Source organism: Solea solea, chromosome 2, assembly GCF_958295425.1.
Source record: "Solea solea chromosome 2, fSolSol10.1, whole genome shotgun sequence".
In the NCBI taxonomy this organism is placed as follows: domain Eukaryota; kingdom Metazoa; phylum Chordata; class Actinopteri; order Pleuronectiformes; family Soleidae; genus Solea; species Solea solea.
In genome coordinates, this window is record NC_081135.1 from 39,810,078 (window position 1) to 39,827,454 (window position 17,377).

At 46.4% G+C, this 17,377-nt stretch overlaps 1 protein-coding gene across 1 annotated transcript in view; it reads right to left on the reverse strand.

Moving 5' to 3' along the window:
- ttn.1 (titin, tandem duplicate 1) overlaps positions 1–17,377 on the reverse strand; it is a 147,543-nt gene that overhangs the window by 26,543 nt on the left and 103,623 nt on the right. Inside the window, exon 204 of the mRNA XM_058614083.1 lies at positions 66–17,372. Within this exon, the coding sequence (XP_058470066.1) occupies positions 66–17,372 (17,307 nt within the window). The remainder of the gene's footprint in view (positions 1–65; positions 17,373–17,377) is intronic.

The following is a 17,377-nucleotide window of genomic DNA, read 5'->3' on the forward strand; positions in this document are numbered from 1 at the left end:
CATTGTGTTGACTTTAAAAAAGTGTTAAGATAAAATGGAAAGATCCTAAGACCACCATATCTTACCTGTGATCTTGGTTCCAGCCTTGGCCTCCTGGGGAACACCCAAGCCATGCTCATTTTCTCCGATAACTCTGAAGTAATAGATGGCGCCTTCCTGTAAGTCTTCCACCTTATAAGTCAGTGTGCGGCAGATGCTGGTTACTGACACCCAGGCCTTCTTACTGGCCTCACGTTTTTCAACATGGTAGGCCTTCACTGGATCACCACCATCATTCTCTGGAGCCTCCCATGTGAGTGTGGCAGAGTCCCTTGTTACCATTGAAACTTTAACATTGATAGGGGGTCCAGGAGAGTCGAGCACCTTGACGACCATAGGTAGTGTTGCTTTTCCCAGTGGTGATTCGATTGTGACACAATACTCTCCAGAGTCATTTCTAGTTGATTTCTCAATAGTCAACTTAGTGTTGGAATCTGTTGACTCAATCGTTCCTCTGACTTTAAGATCAACACCCTCCTTGGCCCATCCCACTGAGGGCAAAGGTTTGCCCTTGAATGGCACATTAAGCGTAAAAGCTGTCCCATGTTTAACAATAAGTAATTTACGCAGCTCAATGTCGACATCAAAGGATGGCTCTGCAGTTCTGTCTATTACTACAACAGCATCTGAACATGGGCTACGCACACTACTGCCAACTTTGTTTACTGCCTTGACACAGAACTCATACTCTGTACTCATCTTCAGTCCTGTAATTGTGAATTCCAAGCTTTTCGTTAGTGGGATGACCTCAACCCATCTTGCTAATTCTTCAGGAGATTCAGGTACCTCCTCTTCCTCCTCATATTCTTCCTCCTCTTCTGCAGCCTCTGGGGCTGGCTTGTGGATGTAGTCTCTGTATTCTACACTGTATCCAAGGATGTGAGCACCACCATCATCTGTTGGTGGCTTCCACACAATGGACACAGTGTCCTTGGTTGAATTGACAATTTTTGGTTTGGTTGGGCGAGAAGGAACGACCAGAGGATCCGTGGCTCTGAATGTTGCAGACGGTTCACTTGGGAGACTCAGACCAGCAGCATTTTCAGCACAGACTCTGAAGTCATATTCACAACCTTTGCGCAGTTTGGTAGCTACACCAGTACATTCAACAACTGGATCTTTGTTCACACGGACCCAGCGCATGCCTGTCTTCTCGCGGCGCTCAATCACATACCCTGTTACGGGGCTGCCTCCATCACTGGCCGGCTTGCACCAGGTAAGAGTCATTGAATCTCCAGTTATGGCAGTGACATCAACACCAACCGGGGTAGTGGCAATAGTGTAAGGGTCTGTAACCTTTACTACATCACTTTCCAGAGCCTCACCAACTCCATATTTGTTGACAGCCAAAACCTTGAACATATATTCATTGCCCTTCAGCAGTCCTTTGACTTTGAGGTAAGTTTTTGTGATGTCTCCCTTCACCAGTGTCCACGCCAAACGGCTGGTCTCACGCTTCTCAACAACGTAATGTGTGATAGCAGCACCACCAATCTCCTGAGGAGGACCCCATGACAGAGTGCACTCCTCAGCTGTGAGACCCAGGATCTGCAGGGGTCCTGCTGAGGGTCCAGGCTTATCAATGACCACACAGTTTATAGGCATGGTAACTGGACCAGCAATATTCTGCAGAGTCAGGGCATACTGTCCAGAATCACTTCTGATACAGTCCTTAACAATGACAGATGTGCTGGTATCTGTAGAAATTATCTGGATTCTGGCTCTCAGCTCAATCTCTTTGCCATCTTTGGTCCAGGAAATGACTGGTGCTGGGCGTCCAGCAAAGTCAGCGTTAATCTTAAGAGTTTCACCTGCTTTCACAAACATTGTCTCTCTGAACTTCACATCCATCATGATGCGTGGAGGTTCAACGTCATCCTTCACTGTGATGGAGCCGGTGTTGTCAGATGGTTCACTGAAAAGTCCAGCTGCATTTTTAGCAATGACACGGAAGTCATACTTACTGTCTTCTGTAAGGCCTGTCACATCATAGTGGGTCTCTGGCACATTGGTAAAGTTGCATCTTGTCCAGCGTCCTTCAGGGAGGTCTCTGCGTTCAATAACATAGCCAGAAACCTTAGCTCCTCCATCATATTCTGGTTTATCCCAAGAGAGGGAGACAGATGTTCGGGACACAGCGATGACCACAGGGGTGCCTGGAGGATCACATGGATCTCTGGCTGCCACAGGTTCACAAGCTTTGCTGCATTTACCAATACCAGCAATGTTTTCAGCATAGACACGGTATTCATACATCATACCCTCTTCAAGTCCGTTAACTTTGTATTCTGTATTTTTGATCATTCCTCTGTTCATCTTTGTCCAAAGAATGCTAGTGCGCTCCTTCCTCTCCAGATGGTAGCCCAGAACAGGACTGCCACCATCACTGACTGGCTCGTTCCAAATCACCAACATGTTAGACTTGGAGGCAAACCTCACTATAGGTGTGGAAGGAGGTCCAGGTAGTTTGAAGTTATACTGAGCAGTGATTCCAGGTGAATCCAGATATGGACTCTTTCCATAACGGTTGACTGCATAGATGCGGAACTGGTACTCTGCTCCATGCGTGAGGCGGCTAGCTTTGAAAATTGTTCTGGCAACATTACTTGCTACCATTTGCCATTCTTGTGTGTTTGTGTCTCTCTTCTCTACAATGTAGTTACTGATGGAGCAGCCGCCATCATAGTCAGGAGGTGACCAGGACAGTGTTATGCTGTCTGATGTAACAGAGTCCACCTTAATGCTTGTGGGTGGACTTGGTTTATCAAGCACAACAACTCCGATATCAGTTGTCACGGTTCCTGCGCTGTTGGCTAGGGTTATCTCGTATTTGCCAACATGTTCTCTTTTAGCCTCTTTGATGAGTATTTTGGATGAGGTTGCAGTGTTTAAGATGGTCACTGATGATGTTTGCTTGAGAGGGAGAGCATCCTTCTTCCAAGATACCACAGGTTTTGGCCTACCTCTTACTGGAACCTCAATAGTTAGGTCATCTCCAGCCTTCACACTGTATGTAGTAAACAGTAGGTGGAAGGTGGGTTCAATTGCAACATCCTTTGCAGTCACTGGCAAGCCAAACTCCTTTGGTTCACTTTTTCCTTTCTCATTGATTGCAACAACTCTGAAAAGATAGGCTTCATTGGGAGTCAGATTAGAAATAGTTGCTTCAGGCAACTTGACTGTGCATGCCGTGCCCCATTTATCTCCACTCTTAGGCTTGAATTCAACATTGTAACACATTACTTTACTTCCTCCATCATGGGAAGGTTTGTCCCATGCCAATGTCACACTGGTCTTTGTCAAATCAACTAGGGTAATGTTGCTAGGTGGCAGAGGTACTTCAGCTACTTTGATTTCTTTGGTTTCAACCATCTGTCCTTGGCCATATTGATTCACGGCACAGACTCTAAAGTAGAAAATGCCACCCTCAGGCAGATCTTCAATCTTGAATGAGTTGGCTGTGCAGTTGCTAGTGACAGTAGTATAGGCCTTTCTGACAGACTCTCTTTTCTCTACAATGTAGTTTGTGATTTTAGCCCCACCATCAGTGAGTGGAGTATCCCAAGCAAGAATCACTGAATCCTTCTTCAGCTCCTTCACGGCAAAGTTTTGTGCTGCACTTGGTGTATCCAGGATTCTCACCGCAACAATTGCAGATTTTGTACCACTGCTGTTCTCCAGTGTAAGTGAGTATTTTCCACTGTCGAATCGGTTGACGTTGTCAATGACTAGCATGGTATAGGAAGTGGTAGTGTCGACTGTGGCTCGCTCTGTAAGGGTACCCTCAACTTTCTCCCATTTGACAGTAGGTTCGGGTCTTCCTCTGATGGTGACAAACAGACGCAGAGTTCCACCTGCACGGACTGACACCACCTTCCTGAGATCTGCATCCAGCTCGATCTCCGGTGCCTCCGCCCTGTCAGAGGTAACCACTGTGCCATGTACATTTGCTGCCTCTCCAACTCCCTCAGAGTTGATGGCACAGATGCGGAACTGGTACTCTCCACCCTCCTTCAGGTCTGTGATAGTGAGTTTAGTGGCTTGAATACCTGTAGGTGGAGTGCACATGGTCCATTCTTTTTCAACTGGCACCTCTACTGCTGGTGCTACTTCTGCCTCCTCTGTGGATTCAGGTACTGGTGTATACTCCCTCATTTCAATGATGTAGCCCTTGACATAGGCACCACCGTCAAAGTCTGGTTTGCCCCATGACAGAGATACAGAGGACTTTGTGTAGTCCGTCACCTTAGGATGATGTGGAGGCCCAGGTGGCATTGTTGCATTGCATGCTCTGTAGAAGAGGGATAATTCACTTAGGTCTCCTATTCCAGCCTGATTTTCAGCAGCAACACGGAACTCATAGAAGTGATCCGTCATCAGACCTATGACCTTGAAGTGGGTGTCTACCAGCTTTTGTTTGTTGCATTTAGTCCACCTGACACTATCTTTGTCACGTTTCTCAAGGTGATAACCCTCAATATCAGCTCCACCAGTCTGTTCTGGAGCAGTCCATGACAGAACCATTGAGTCCTTTGTGATCTGACTGGCCTCTGGAGTTCCAGGTGCACTTGGTGGCTTGTATGGATTGCGTGCAATTATGGGCTCACTTTCCAGATAATCACCAATGCCATATTTGTTCACTGCCCTGACCCTGAAAATGTATTCATCTCCAGCTAGCAGACTTGTTACTTTATGGTACAGACTCTTGATATTTTGTGCAGCCACTGTCCAGGACAACCTGCTAGTCTCCCTCTTCTCCAAGACATAGTGAGTGATATTCGCACCACCATCTAGAGTGGGCTCAGCCCAAGCAAGGATGCACTTGTCAGACATGACTCCTGTCACTTTCATGGGTCCAGTGGGTGGACCCGGTTTATCAAGAACCTTGACAGTGATGGGGAAAGTTTTTGTACCACCAAGATTTTTGAGGACAAGGTCATAGTGGCCACTGTCGAGCTTGGTGACATCCTTGATGGTTATGGTTGCACGTTTCTGTGTGGTTTTCACCTCAATGCGCAGGGCTTTATCAATTTCCTTACCCTCCTTTAGCCAGGCAACATCGGGGATTGGTGTTCCATGAATGTCTGCATCAAGAACCAAGTGTTCTCCAGCATTTACAACAATGACATCCTTGTATTTGGGATCCATTGAGGCCCGTGGTGGTTGAATTTCATCAATTGCGGTGATAGGTCCAGAGCTGTCAGATGGTTCACTGAAGACTCCTGCTGCATTTCTTGCAATAACTCTGAATTCATACTGCTCGTTCTCTGTCAGACCGGTGCTGGTGTACTCTGTCTCAATGATGTTAATGAAGTTTGCTCTTACCCAGCGTCCCTCAGGGGAGGACAGATCTTTTCTTTCCACGATATATCCATTCACTTTGCTGCCACCGTCATATTGAGGCTTGGTCCACTGAATCTTAATGAGATTTTTGGAAATAGACACAGATTCAGGAGAACCAGGAGGATCACATGGGTCACGAGCAACAAAGGACTCAGACACTTTACTGCATCTACCGATTCCAACAATATTTTCAGCATAAATTCTGAACTCGTATCCAATACCCTCCTCAAGATTACAGATCTTAAACTGAGTATCAGTGATAAGAGTCTTGTTCAGTTTGTTCCAAAGAATGCTGGTCCTCTCTTTGCTCTCCAGGTGGTAACCAATGACTGAGCTGCCACCATCATTGACTGGCTCATTCCATTCAATGATCATCATTTCCTTAGTTGCAGACTTGACATTTGGAGTTCCTGGAGGCCCTGGTGGCTTGTATGGGTATTGCACAGCAATGGACTTGGAGTCCAAAGGAGCACCCTTTCCGTATCTGTTCTCAGCTGTAATCCTAAACTGGTATTCTGCACCTGTTTTCAGCTTGGTGACCTTGAATGCTGTTCTAGCAAGCTGTGTGTTAACAGCCTGCCATACTGTGGTGGTTGTATCTCTCTTCTCCACGATATAGTTCTTAACTTGGCATCCACCTGTGTATGCTGGAGGCTCCCAGGCAAGATGGACAAAGGTGTTGCTCACTTCAACAATCTTGACTGGGCCTACTGGAGGGCCGGGCTTGTCAAGGACAATGATAGACACATCCTCTGTTACAGTACCAGCACTGCTGGTTGCTGTGATCGAATATTTCCCGAAATCATCCTTGCAAGCTTCAGTAATGTGAATTGCAGTTGTTGCTTCAGTGTTTGCCACACTGACTCTGGATGTAACATTAAGAGTCTGACCATCCTTGGACCAGGCGACTTTAGGCTTCGGCCTGCCAAGAACAGAGAACTCCAACTTTAGATCTTTACCAGACAGCACACTGTATGTGTTGAATTGCATCTTTATGCTTGGCTCAATGGTCATGTCACTGGCAACAACAGGTGCAGCAAGAGCCTTAGGCTCACTCTTTCCCTTCTCATTGTATGCAATGATACGGAATAGGTATTCTTTTCCAGCTGTGAGTCCTGTGGCAGTGCCCTCACATGTCTTTGTGTTTGTGGCAACTCCCCACTTATCTGTACCTTTAGGCTGCATCTCAATCAGGTAACCACCAATTCTGCTGCCTCCATCATGTTCAGGTTTCTCCCAGGCTAATGAGGCACTGGCCTTAGTGACATCTGTGAGGAAGATTTTTCCAACTGGCAGAGGTACCTCGGAGGCCTTTGATGCTGTCTTTGTTTCAACAGCTTGGCCAACTCCGTAGTCATTCTCAGCCATGACTCTGAAGTAATATAAGGCTCCTTCGATCAAGTTCTCAACTCTGAATGTTGTTTTACTGCACTTAGTGGACACATTTGCATATGCCTTCTTGGTTGATTCACGTTTGTCAATGACGTAGTTCTTGATTTTGGAACCTCCTTCAATAAGTGGGACATCCCATACAAGCGTGATAGAGTCCTTTTTGATTTCTTTAACAACCAGATTTTGTGGGGCTCCAGGTGTGTCCAGGACTTTAACTGCCACAACCTCAGATACAGAGCCGCTGCTGTTGGTAAGGGTCAGGATGTATTTTCCTGAGTCACCTCTGTCACATGAGTCAATAGATAGCTGTGTGAAGTTAAGAGCCTTCTCAACCACTGCCTTTTCAGTTAGGGCTTTCTCATCCTTAGTCCACCTAATCTCAGGTGGTGGCCTGCCCTTAAATGGAATATGGACTCTAACAGAAGCACCAGCTTTCACAGTGATGCCCTTCCTTAGCTCAGAGTCCAGGTGGATCTCTGGCGGATCCACTCTTTCCTCTGGCTTTGCTGTTCCAGGGAGAACTGCTGGCTCACCAACTCCTAGTTTGTTTAGAGCACACACCTGGATCTTGTACTCCTGACCCTCAGTAAGTTTGGTAATTTCATATTTGTTAACACGTAGGCCAGTGGGGGGAGTAACCATGGTCCATTCCTCAGCTTCAGCCTTGCAAACCTCAACAATGTAGCCTTGAATGGCACTGCCACCATCAGACAGAGGCTTACCCCATGACACTGTGATAGAACTCTTTGTAGAGTCAGTTACATTAACATATGCTGGGGCACCAGGTTTGTATTTGGGATCGGAGGCCTTGTAGTTTGAACTTGGAAGGCTTGGCTCTCCAACTCCAACTGCATTTTCTGCTGCCACTCTAAACTCATACTGGTGGCCTGTGGTAAGTCCTGTGACTCTGAAGGAGAGGTCAGTGATCTTCTGTCTGTTGCACCTAGTCCATTTAATTCCAGTTCTGTCCTTCTTTTCAATTACGTAATTGATAATCTCACTGCCACCGTCGGACTCTGGGGCAGACCAGGTGACGGTCATGCCATCATGTGTAATGTTGTACACATCCTCTATGTGCGGTGGTCCAGGAGGAATAAATGGAGTCTTCATAATCACTCCTCCAGATGTCAGTGGATCACTGACACCATGACTGTTAACTGCCATGACTCTGAACATGTATTCATCACCTTCAAGTAATTTGGTGATTCTGTAGCACGTAGTGTCACAGGAGTTGGAAACCACAGTCCAAGCAAGACGACTGGTTTCTCTTCTTTCGATGATGTAATGTTTGATAGGACTTCCTCCATCATTTAGAGGGGCACGCCATGAAAGTGTGCATCTGTCTTCAGCAACTCCAGTGATGCGGAACGGTCCTTCACATGGGCTGGGTCTGTCAAGCACCAAAACCTTAAATGGCACTGTTTCACTGCCAGCCTCGTTAATCAGTTGAAGCACATAAAGTCCGCCATCAATCCTGACGCAGTCTTTGACGACAATCATTGCATGGTTTTCTGTGTTTTTGATCTCTAGCCTGAGTGTGTTTTCAATTGGTTTTTCATCCTTGAACCACTGGATCGTAGGCAGCGGTTTTCCGCGGACATCAGCGTCAAGCTTAAATGACTCCCCAGCATTGATGACAATGGTCTTGGTGAATGCAGGGTCAATGGAGTATTTGGGTGCCTCAACCTTGTCACTTGCAGTGATTGGCCCACTGTTGTAGGATGGCTTGCTGACGGTGCCAACAGCATTTTTAGCAATAACTCTAAAGTCATACTGAGCATTCTCAGTCAGTCCAGTTATGGTAAATTGGGTCTCAATCACATTGGTAAAGTTCGCCCTGCCCCACCTGCCCTCTGGCAGATCACGCTTCTCTACAATATAGCCTGTTATATTACTGCCACCATCATACTCGGGTTTAGTCCACTGAATGACAATTGTATCTTTGGTCACATGGATGGCCTCTGGCATACCAGGAGGATCACATGGGTCACGGGCAATGCAGCCCTCTGAGACTTTACTGCATCGGCCAATGCCAACAATGTTTTCGGCATAAACCCTGTACTCATACTCAATACCCTCCTCCAATGGATAACTTTTAAACATAGTCTCATGAATAAGTGTCTTGTTGATCTTGACCCAGAGAATGCTATTCCTCTCTTTTCTTTCAAGGTGATACCCAAGAACAGGACTGCCGCCATCTGTGACAGGCTCATGCCATTCAACGATCTGGTGGTCCCTGGAGAGAGAAGCAATGAAGGGAGTGCCTGGAGGGCCGGGCTCTCTGTATGGGTACTGAGCCACCACAGTGGAGGAGTCCAGGCCATGACTCTTGCCGTAGCGATTCTGAGCAATGATCCTGAACTGGTACTCAGCTCCAGTCTTCAGTCTCGACACCTTTATGGTGGTTCTGGCACAATTAGTGCTGACATTCTCCCATGTCGTAGTAGTAGTATCTCTCTTTTGCACAACGTAATTTGAGATCTGACAACCACCATTGTGTTTTGGTGGGTCCCATGAAATAGTAACACTCTGTGTTGTGATTTCATCGAACCTCACTGGGCCAGATGGAGGGCCAGGTTTGTCAAGCACTATGACTTCAACAGTTGTGTCCTTCTTTCCAGCACAGTTGGCAACATTGATACTGTACATACCACCATCATCACCTGCTGCCTCCTTTATGCTGAGTGTTGTGTGTGTGGGTGTATTCTGAATGTTAACTCTAGTAGTGAACTTCAGAGGAGCACCATCTTTATTCCATGCGACTGTCGGTTTAGGACGTCCATAAATGGGAATGTCAACATGCAGGTCTTTGCCCACATGGACACTGTAGCTGCTGAACTGTGGTCGGACATCAGGCTCAAACACCAAATCCTTGGTCATAACTGGCCCAGCAAGAACTTTGGGATCACTCTTGCCCTTATCATTGACAGCTGTAACTCTAAAGAGGTACTCTTGTCCAGGGTTGAGATTGGAAACTGTAGCCTCCAATGTCTTAAATGAGTTAACAGCAGACCACTTATCCTGGCCCTTAAGCCTCGCCTCAAGCAGGTACTGCATGACTCTGCTACCACCATCATACTCTGGTCTTTCCCAGGCCAAAGAGATGCTTGTTTTGGTTTGGTCAGTAACAATTAAGTTCTTTGGAGCCTGAGGTACCTCCGACACCTTAAGAGCATCAGCAGTTGCTGCAGGAAGGCCAACACCATATGCATTCTCTGCCATGACACGGAAAAAGTAACTGCAACCCTCCTGGAGTGGGTCAATCTTCCACGAAAGCTTGTGACAGTTCGTTACAACAGCTGCAAATGTTTTGCGTGTGCTTTCTCGCTTTTCAACAATGTAGTTCTTGATCTTGGATCCACCATCCAACAGAGGTGGTTCCCACGCCAATGTCACTGACTGGTTAGTGATTTCTTGCACTTTCAGGTTAACAGGAGCACTTGGTGTGTCAAGAACACGGACTACGACAAATGCTGATTTGGTTCCACTGGAGTTTTCTGCAGTGACTGTGTATTTTCCACTGTCACTTCTGCTCATCTTGTCAATTACGAGGGATGTGTAACTGCTGGTCACCTCAATCTGAGCGGTCTCTTTGAGAGAAGCTTCATCCTTATCCCACTTCAGTGTTGGAGTGGGCCTTCCTTTGATTGGGATAAACAGCCTAAGGGAAAGTCCAGCTCTAATGATCACAATCTTTCTCAGTTCTGGGTCAATGTCAAGGTCTGGCTCTTCTGCTCTGTCATGGGCAACAACAGCTCCAGAAACATCTGCATGCTCACCGACTCCAACTTTGTTGATGGCACATACTCTAAATTTGTATGCCTGGTTTTCTTTCAGGTTTGCAGCTTCAAATTTAGTCTTCTTGACACCAGTTGGTGGTGTGCACATTATCCACTCCTCAGCAGGTGCATCTGTTGCAGGTGCCTCAGGAGCTGAGGCTTCAGCAGGTACCTCAACTGGCATGGTGGTAGTGCAGCATTCAACAATATATCCCTGAATCTCACAGCCTCCATCATTGGCAGGCTTGCCCCAGTAAAGCAACACAGATGACTTTGTTGAGTCAGTAACTCTTGGATTGTGTGGTGGGCCTGGCCTGAAGATGGGATCAAGAGCTTTGTAGAATACAGTTGGGGAGCTTGGTTCACCTACACCAACTGCATTTTCAGCAGTAACTCTGAACTCATAAATATGATTTTCCATAAGTCCAGTGACCTTGAATGTCAAGTCAGTGACAGATGTCCTGTTGCATCTGGTCCATCGTATGCCATCTTTGTCATGTTTCTCAATAATATATGCAGTGATGGGACTGCCACCATCTTCAGAAGGAGCCTCCCAGGTGATCAACATTGAATCTTTCTTAATTTCTGTAATCTCTAAACTCTTGGGTGATCCAGGGGGCAAATATGGATCTTTGATTATGACAGGAGCAGACTCAAGTGGTGCACCCACTCCAAACTGGTTGACAGCACGGACTCTGAAAATGTACTCATTTCCTTCCAAGAGCTTAGTGACCTTCAAATAAATGTTCTCTACTTTTGGACTAACTACAGTCCAGACTAATCTGCTTGTCTCTCTCCTTTCCACAACAAAGTGAGAAATTTTGCTGCCACCATCTTGTACTGGTGGTTTCCATGCAAGGCAGCATCGGTCTTTCGCAATGCCTGTAATAGTAAGAGGTCCTAGAGGTTCTCCGGGCTTATCTAAAACAACCACATTGACCTGTACAGATTTTTCACCTCCTGGATTTTTCAATAGCAGAGTGTATTGGCCCCCATCAGAAAGTTTTGCTTCCTTGACAGATATATAAGCTCTGGTGGGTGTGTTCTTAATCTCTCTGTGAATGGAGTTGCCAAGTTCCTGCTCTGCCTTCATCCAGTGGATAGAGGGTAGTGGTTTCCCCTGAACATCTGCATCTATCTTAAAGTTGTCTCCAGCATTAACCAGAATGGTCTTGGAGTACTCAGGGTCAATGCTGATACGTGGTGGTTCAATCTCATCCCTGGCAGTGATTGGACCAGTGCTGTAAGAGGGCAAACTGAAAACACCAGCTGCATTTCTTGCTATAACACGGAACTCATACTGATTGTCCTGCACAAGTCCAGTTGCAGCATATTCTGTCTCAATGATGTTTGTAAAGTTAGCCTTTTGCCAACGACCTTCAGGAAGCTCCTTCTTTTCCACAATGTAGCCTGTAACCTTTGCACCACCATCGTACTCCGGTTTGGTCCAAACAATGGTAATAGAGTCCTTGGTGATCTTTGCTGCCTCTGGGGTGCCAGGAGGATCACATGGATCTCGAGCAACATGACCCTCAGACACTTTGCTAACTTTGCCTATTCCAACAATGTTTTCAGCATAAACTCTGTACTCATACTCCATTCCTGGTTCCAAACCAGTGGACTTGAAGGTTTGGTCAGTAATAAGAGACTTGTTAAGTTTGACCCACAGAATGCTATTTCTCTCTTTACGTTCAAGATGGTAGCCCAAGACAGAACTTCCACCATCATTAACAGGCTCGTTCCAGGCCACAACCATGCTTTCCTTCGTCCAGGTGGCAATGGATGGTGTTCCTGGGGGTCCTGGGAGCTTATATGGGTATTGTGCCACGATACACTCTGATTGCAGAGTTGGGCCTTTCCCATATCTGTTTTCAGCTGTTATTCTAAACTGATATTCAGTGCCACACTTCAGTCTGCCCACCTTCAGTTTGGTCCTTGCAAGGTTAGGAGATACAACCATCCAGGTAGTCGTGGATGTGTCTCTTTTTTCTACAATGTAGTTTTTGATGCTGCAGCCACCGTCATACTCTGGTGGGATCCAGGAGATTGTTATGCTGTCAGACGTGACCTCTTCAACCTTAACTGGACCACCTGGCTGGCCTGGTTTGTCGAGAACAACAATGTTGATATCTGCAGTTGTCTCGCCAGCTGTGTTGGTCAGAGTTATGTGGTAGCATCCAACGTCATCTTTAATGGCCTCTTTAATGTGAAGGCTCAGCACTGTGTCTGTAGAATCAAAATTTACTCTGGTAGTTCTTTTCAGAGGCTGACCATCTTTTATCCAGGAGATAGCTGCTTTGGGACGAGCAACAAATGGAACCTCCACTGTTAGGTCTTCTCCTGCCAACACACTAAATGTGTTGAATAACAATTTGGCAACAGGTGCAAACACAAGATCCTTTACAATCACAGGTACCCCAATTTGACGTGGGTCACTTGTTCCCTTCTCATTTCTTGCTGCAACTCGGAACATGTATTCTTCACCAGCATTGAGTCCACTGATTGTAGCTTCCGTTTCCTTCACAATCATAGCCTGGGTCCACTTATCAACCCCCTTAGGCTGGATCTCAACAACGTAACAGCCGATTCTGCTGCCACCATCATGTTCTGGCTTCTCCCAAGTCAGAGTGACACTGTTTTTGGTAACATCCTTCAGGGTGATTTTTCCAGGAGGCTGTGGTTTCTCAGACACTTTAACTGATTCACCGGTCTCAATGGGCAAACCGATACCATATTCATTTTCAGCCAAAACTCTAAAGTAATAGTTGCATCCTTCCAGGAGTTGGCCAACAGTGAAGGTTGTGTGATAGCAGAGAGCATTGACTGTGGCATATGCTTTCCTCGTGGACTCGCGTTTTTCAACAATATAATTCTTAATCTTAACCCCTCCATCATTTACTGGTGGATCCCACGTCAGTGTGACGGCCTCCTTGGTTACAGCAGTTATCTTCAAATTCTGTGGGGCACTTGGTGTATCCAGCACCTTGACTTGAACTGTAGCAGTCTTGGAGCCAGAGCTGTTTTCAATTGTAAGATTGTACTTTCCACTGTCAAATCTGTTGACATTTTCAATCACAAGTAATGTATATGATGTTGTGCTGTCAATGGTTGCCCTCTCAATAGGCTCACCATCTCCTTTTGTCCATTTAGCCTGAGGAGCTGGTCTGCCTCTGATAGGAACAAAGAGTCTAACTGAGCAGCAAGCTCTAACACTGATAACTTTGCGGAGTTCAACATCCAAATCCATTTCAGGTGGGAGGAGCCTATCCTCTGCCTTGGCATTATCAGGCACAGATGCTGCCTCTCCGATTCCCTCGCTGTTGACAGCAGAGATGTTGATTTTGTACTCCTGGTTCTCCTTCAAGTTAACAATGGTGAATGAGGTAGCAAGAAGACCTTCTTTGGGTGTCACAATGGTCCACTCATCCTCCTCCACCTTTTCAGATGGGATGCAGGTCTCAACAATGTAGCCAGTGATGTCAGAGCCACCATCATAAACAGGTTTGTTCCAGGCAACAGTAATTGAGGACTTGGTTGTGTCCAGGATTCTGGGGTTACATGGTGGCCCTGGTTTGTACAGACCATCAGTTGCCTTGTAGAATGGACTGGAGACACTTGGTGCACTCACTCCAGCAGCATTCTCAGCAATTACCCTGAATTCATATTCATGTCCAACAATGAGGCCAGTCACCCTGAACTGAAGATCTTTGACCTTCCTTTGGTTGCATTTGATCCAGCGGAGGCCAATTCTGTCTTTTCTTTCAATGCTGTAGTTAGTGATGGGAGTTCCGCCATCACACTTAGGTGCTTGCCACATAAGGACCATTGAATCTTTAGTGATAGCTGTCACCTCAGGATTCTCTGGAGGATCTGGAACCCTATATGGATTATCAGCAATAGTGGGTTGTGACTCAAGGGACTCACCAAGTCCATATTTGTTTACAGCCATAACTCTGAAGATGTATTCATTTCCTTTGAGCAGCTTGGTCACCTTGTATTGTGTAACTTGTAGGTCTGAAACCACATTGGTCCAAACCAGTCTGCTAGACTCACGTTTCTCAATCACATATCCTTCAATCTTAGCACCGCCATCATCTGCAGGTCGAGCCCATGTCAGCACACAGGTTTCAGCTGTGACATTAGATACTTCAAGAGGTCCAACTGGTGGTCCAGGTCTGTCAAGCACTTTAACTTTAAAGATATGCTTTGCAAATCCACCTACATTAGTGGCCGTCAACACAAACTCTCCTCCATCTGACCTGATGGAGTCCTTGTTGGTCAGTGTGGTTGTCAGTTCAGTGAACTTAACTTCCAGTTTCATTGTGTTTTCAACCTCTTTTCCATTCTTGGTCCAAACCATAGATGGTGTTGGTTGACCAGCAATGTCAGCATCAAGTTTGAAGGAGTCTCCAGCCTTCAGTAAAACAACATCCTTAAAGATGGCATCGACCATAATGCGTGGTTCAATAATATCATCTTTGCAGAGGATCGGGTCAGAGGGCTCAGAAGGAATGCTAACTGCACCTGCTGAGTTTCTGGCAGTGACACGGAACTCGTAGGACAAATCCTGAGACAGTCCACTGACAGTGAAAATTGTCTCGATAATGTTAGTGAAGTTAGCCCTGATCCAGCGGCCGGTCGGCAGTTCTCTCTTCTCCACTGTGTAGCCAGTGATTTTAAATCCACCATCATACTCAGGCTTTGTCCACTGAATAGTGATGACATTCTTGCTGACAAATATTGGGACAGGTTGGCCTGGTGGATCTACAGGGTCCAAGGCCAGTATTGCTTCTGAGGCTTTGCTGGGTTTACCAATTCCAGCCAAGTTTTCAGCCATGACACGGAATTCATAGGCAGATCCATCTTCAAGCCCAGAGGATTTAAAGATGTTTCCTTTCACAAGACCCTTGCTGATCTTTTGCCACACTATACCGCTTCTTTCTTTCCTTTCAACGTGATAGCCGATGACTTCATTACCGCCGTCCGTCACTGGCTCATTCCAGCCGATTGTTATGGAGTCCTTGGTAAATGCCACAACTCCTGGAGTACCAGGAGGTCCGGGGACTTTGAATGGATAACCAGCTACCACTGACTCTGAGGTGATGGGAGGTCCAACACCATATCTGTTCTTGGCCTTTACCCTGAACTGGTACTCTGACCCAGTCGTTAACCGGATGGCTTTGAAGACTGTACGAATAACAGAAGAAGACAGTTCTGTCCAAGTCTGGGAGGTGGTGTCTCTTATCTCAACCACATAGTTAGTGATCGGAACACCTCCGTTATTCTCAGGAGGATCCCATGTAAAGATGCAGTAAGTACGGGATATCTCCAAAATCGCAACTGGTCCTTTGGGTGGCCCAGGTACATCATGTACTTTTACTGTAATGTTATCTGTCACAGAGCCAACAATGTTCTTTCCTGTCATGGTATACACACCACTGTCAGCCCTGTTACATTCATTGATGCTGAGGATTACTGTAGCAGCAGTGGTTTCTACATTGGTTCTTTGCGTAGGCTTGAAGGCTGCATTGTCTATTTGCCAGGAGATGGTTGGTCGAGGACGTCCCATAACTGGAATTTCAACCTTGATGTCTTCTCCTGCCTTAGCGATAATAGTTTTGCGACATATGCCACGCAGGTCGAACTCAGGAAGAGAAGTAGAATCCTTTACAATGATGGATTTGCTCTCGCGTGGAGCACTTCTACCTGATTGGTTGACAGCCATTACATGGAAAATGTACTCCTCATTCTCGTTCAGATTCTTCACTGTAAAATCCATGGTCTTGGCTGTTGTTATGTGGGACCACTGATCGGTTCCCTTTTTCTGGGCTTCCAGGACATATCCTGAGATTCTGCTTCCACCATCGTGCTTGGGTTTGGTCCAAGCCAGGCTCACAGAGTTCTTGGTGATATCTGTAGGAATAATACTCTCTGGAGGAGTTGGTGCCTGTGATGCACGGATTGGCTCTGTAGTTTCGACCGCCTCACCAATGCCATACTCATTCTCAGCAGACACTCTAAAATAATACTCGCAGCCTTCGCCTAGCTCTCCAATCCTGACTGAAGTGTGTGGACACTTTGTCACAGCAGTGGCAAAAGCCTTGCGTGTCGATTCTCTCTTTTCAATAATGTAGTTTGTGACTTTGGCTCCTCCATCAATCAGCGGCATCTCCCACTGAAGAGCAATACTTTCCTTGTCAATTTTGAGTGGTTTCAAGTTCAGAGGAGGCCCAGGTGAATCAAGAACTCTCACATGAATATCAGCACTCTTCTTTCCAGCAGTGTTCTCTAGGGTAAGCTCATATTTGCCGGCATCAATCCTGGAACTCTCAGGAATGAGCAGCATTGTAAATGACTCAGTGCTATCAATGACTGCACGTGGGACTGGACCGCCCTCCTTTGTCCAGGTGACTGTGGGCGCAGGACGTCCTCTGATTGGCACAAAGAGGCGAATGGAGCAGCCAGCTCTGACAACAAGCGTTCTTCTCAGCTCAACATCCAGCTCCAAGTCTGGCTCAGCTGCACGCTCTACAATATCTACCAGCTCCTGGGTTTCAGCAGGTTTGCCCACCCCCTTGGCATTCACAGCACTGATTCTGAAGAGGTATTTTGCTCCTGTTTCCAACTGAGGAACAACAAACTCTGTGATCCTCAGAAGAGAGGTATCCTTGATCCAGTCTTCTGTTCCATCCTTCTTATGCTCAATCACATACCCAGTGACTTCAAGACCACCATTATCAAGAGGCTTTCCCCAGTTCAGGGTCGCAGTGGTCTTGGTTGTGTCTGTAACTCTTGGATTGACAGGAGGTCCAGGCACATCTACC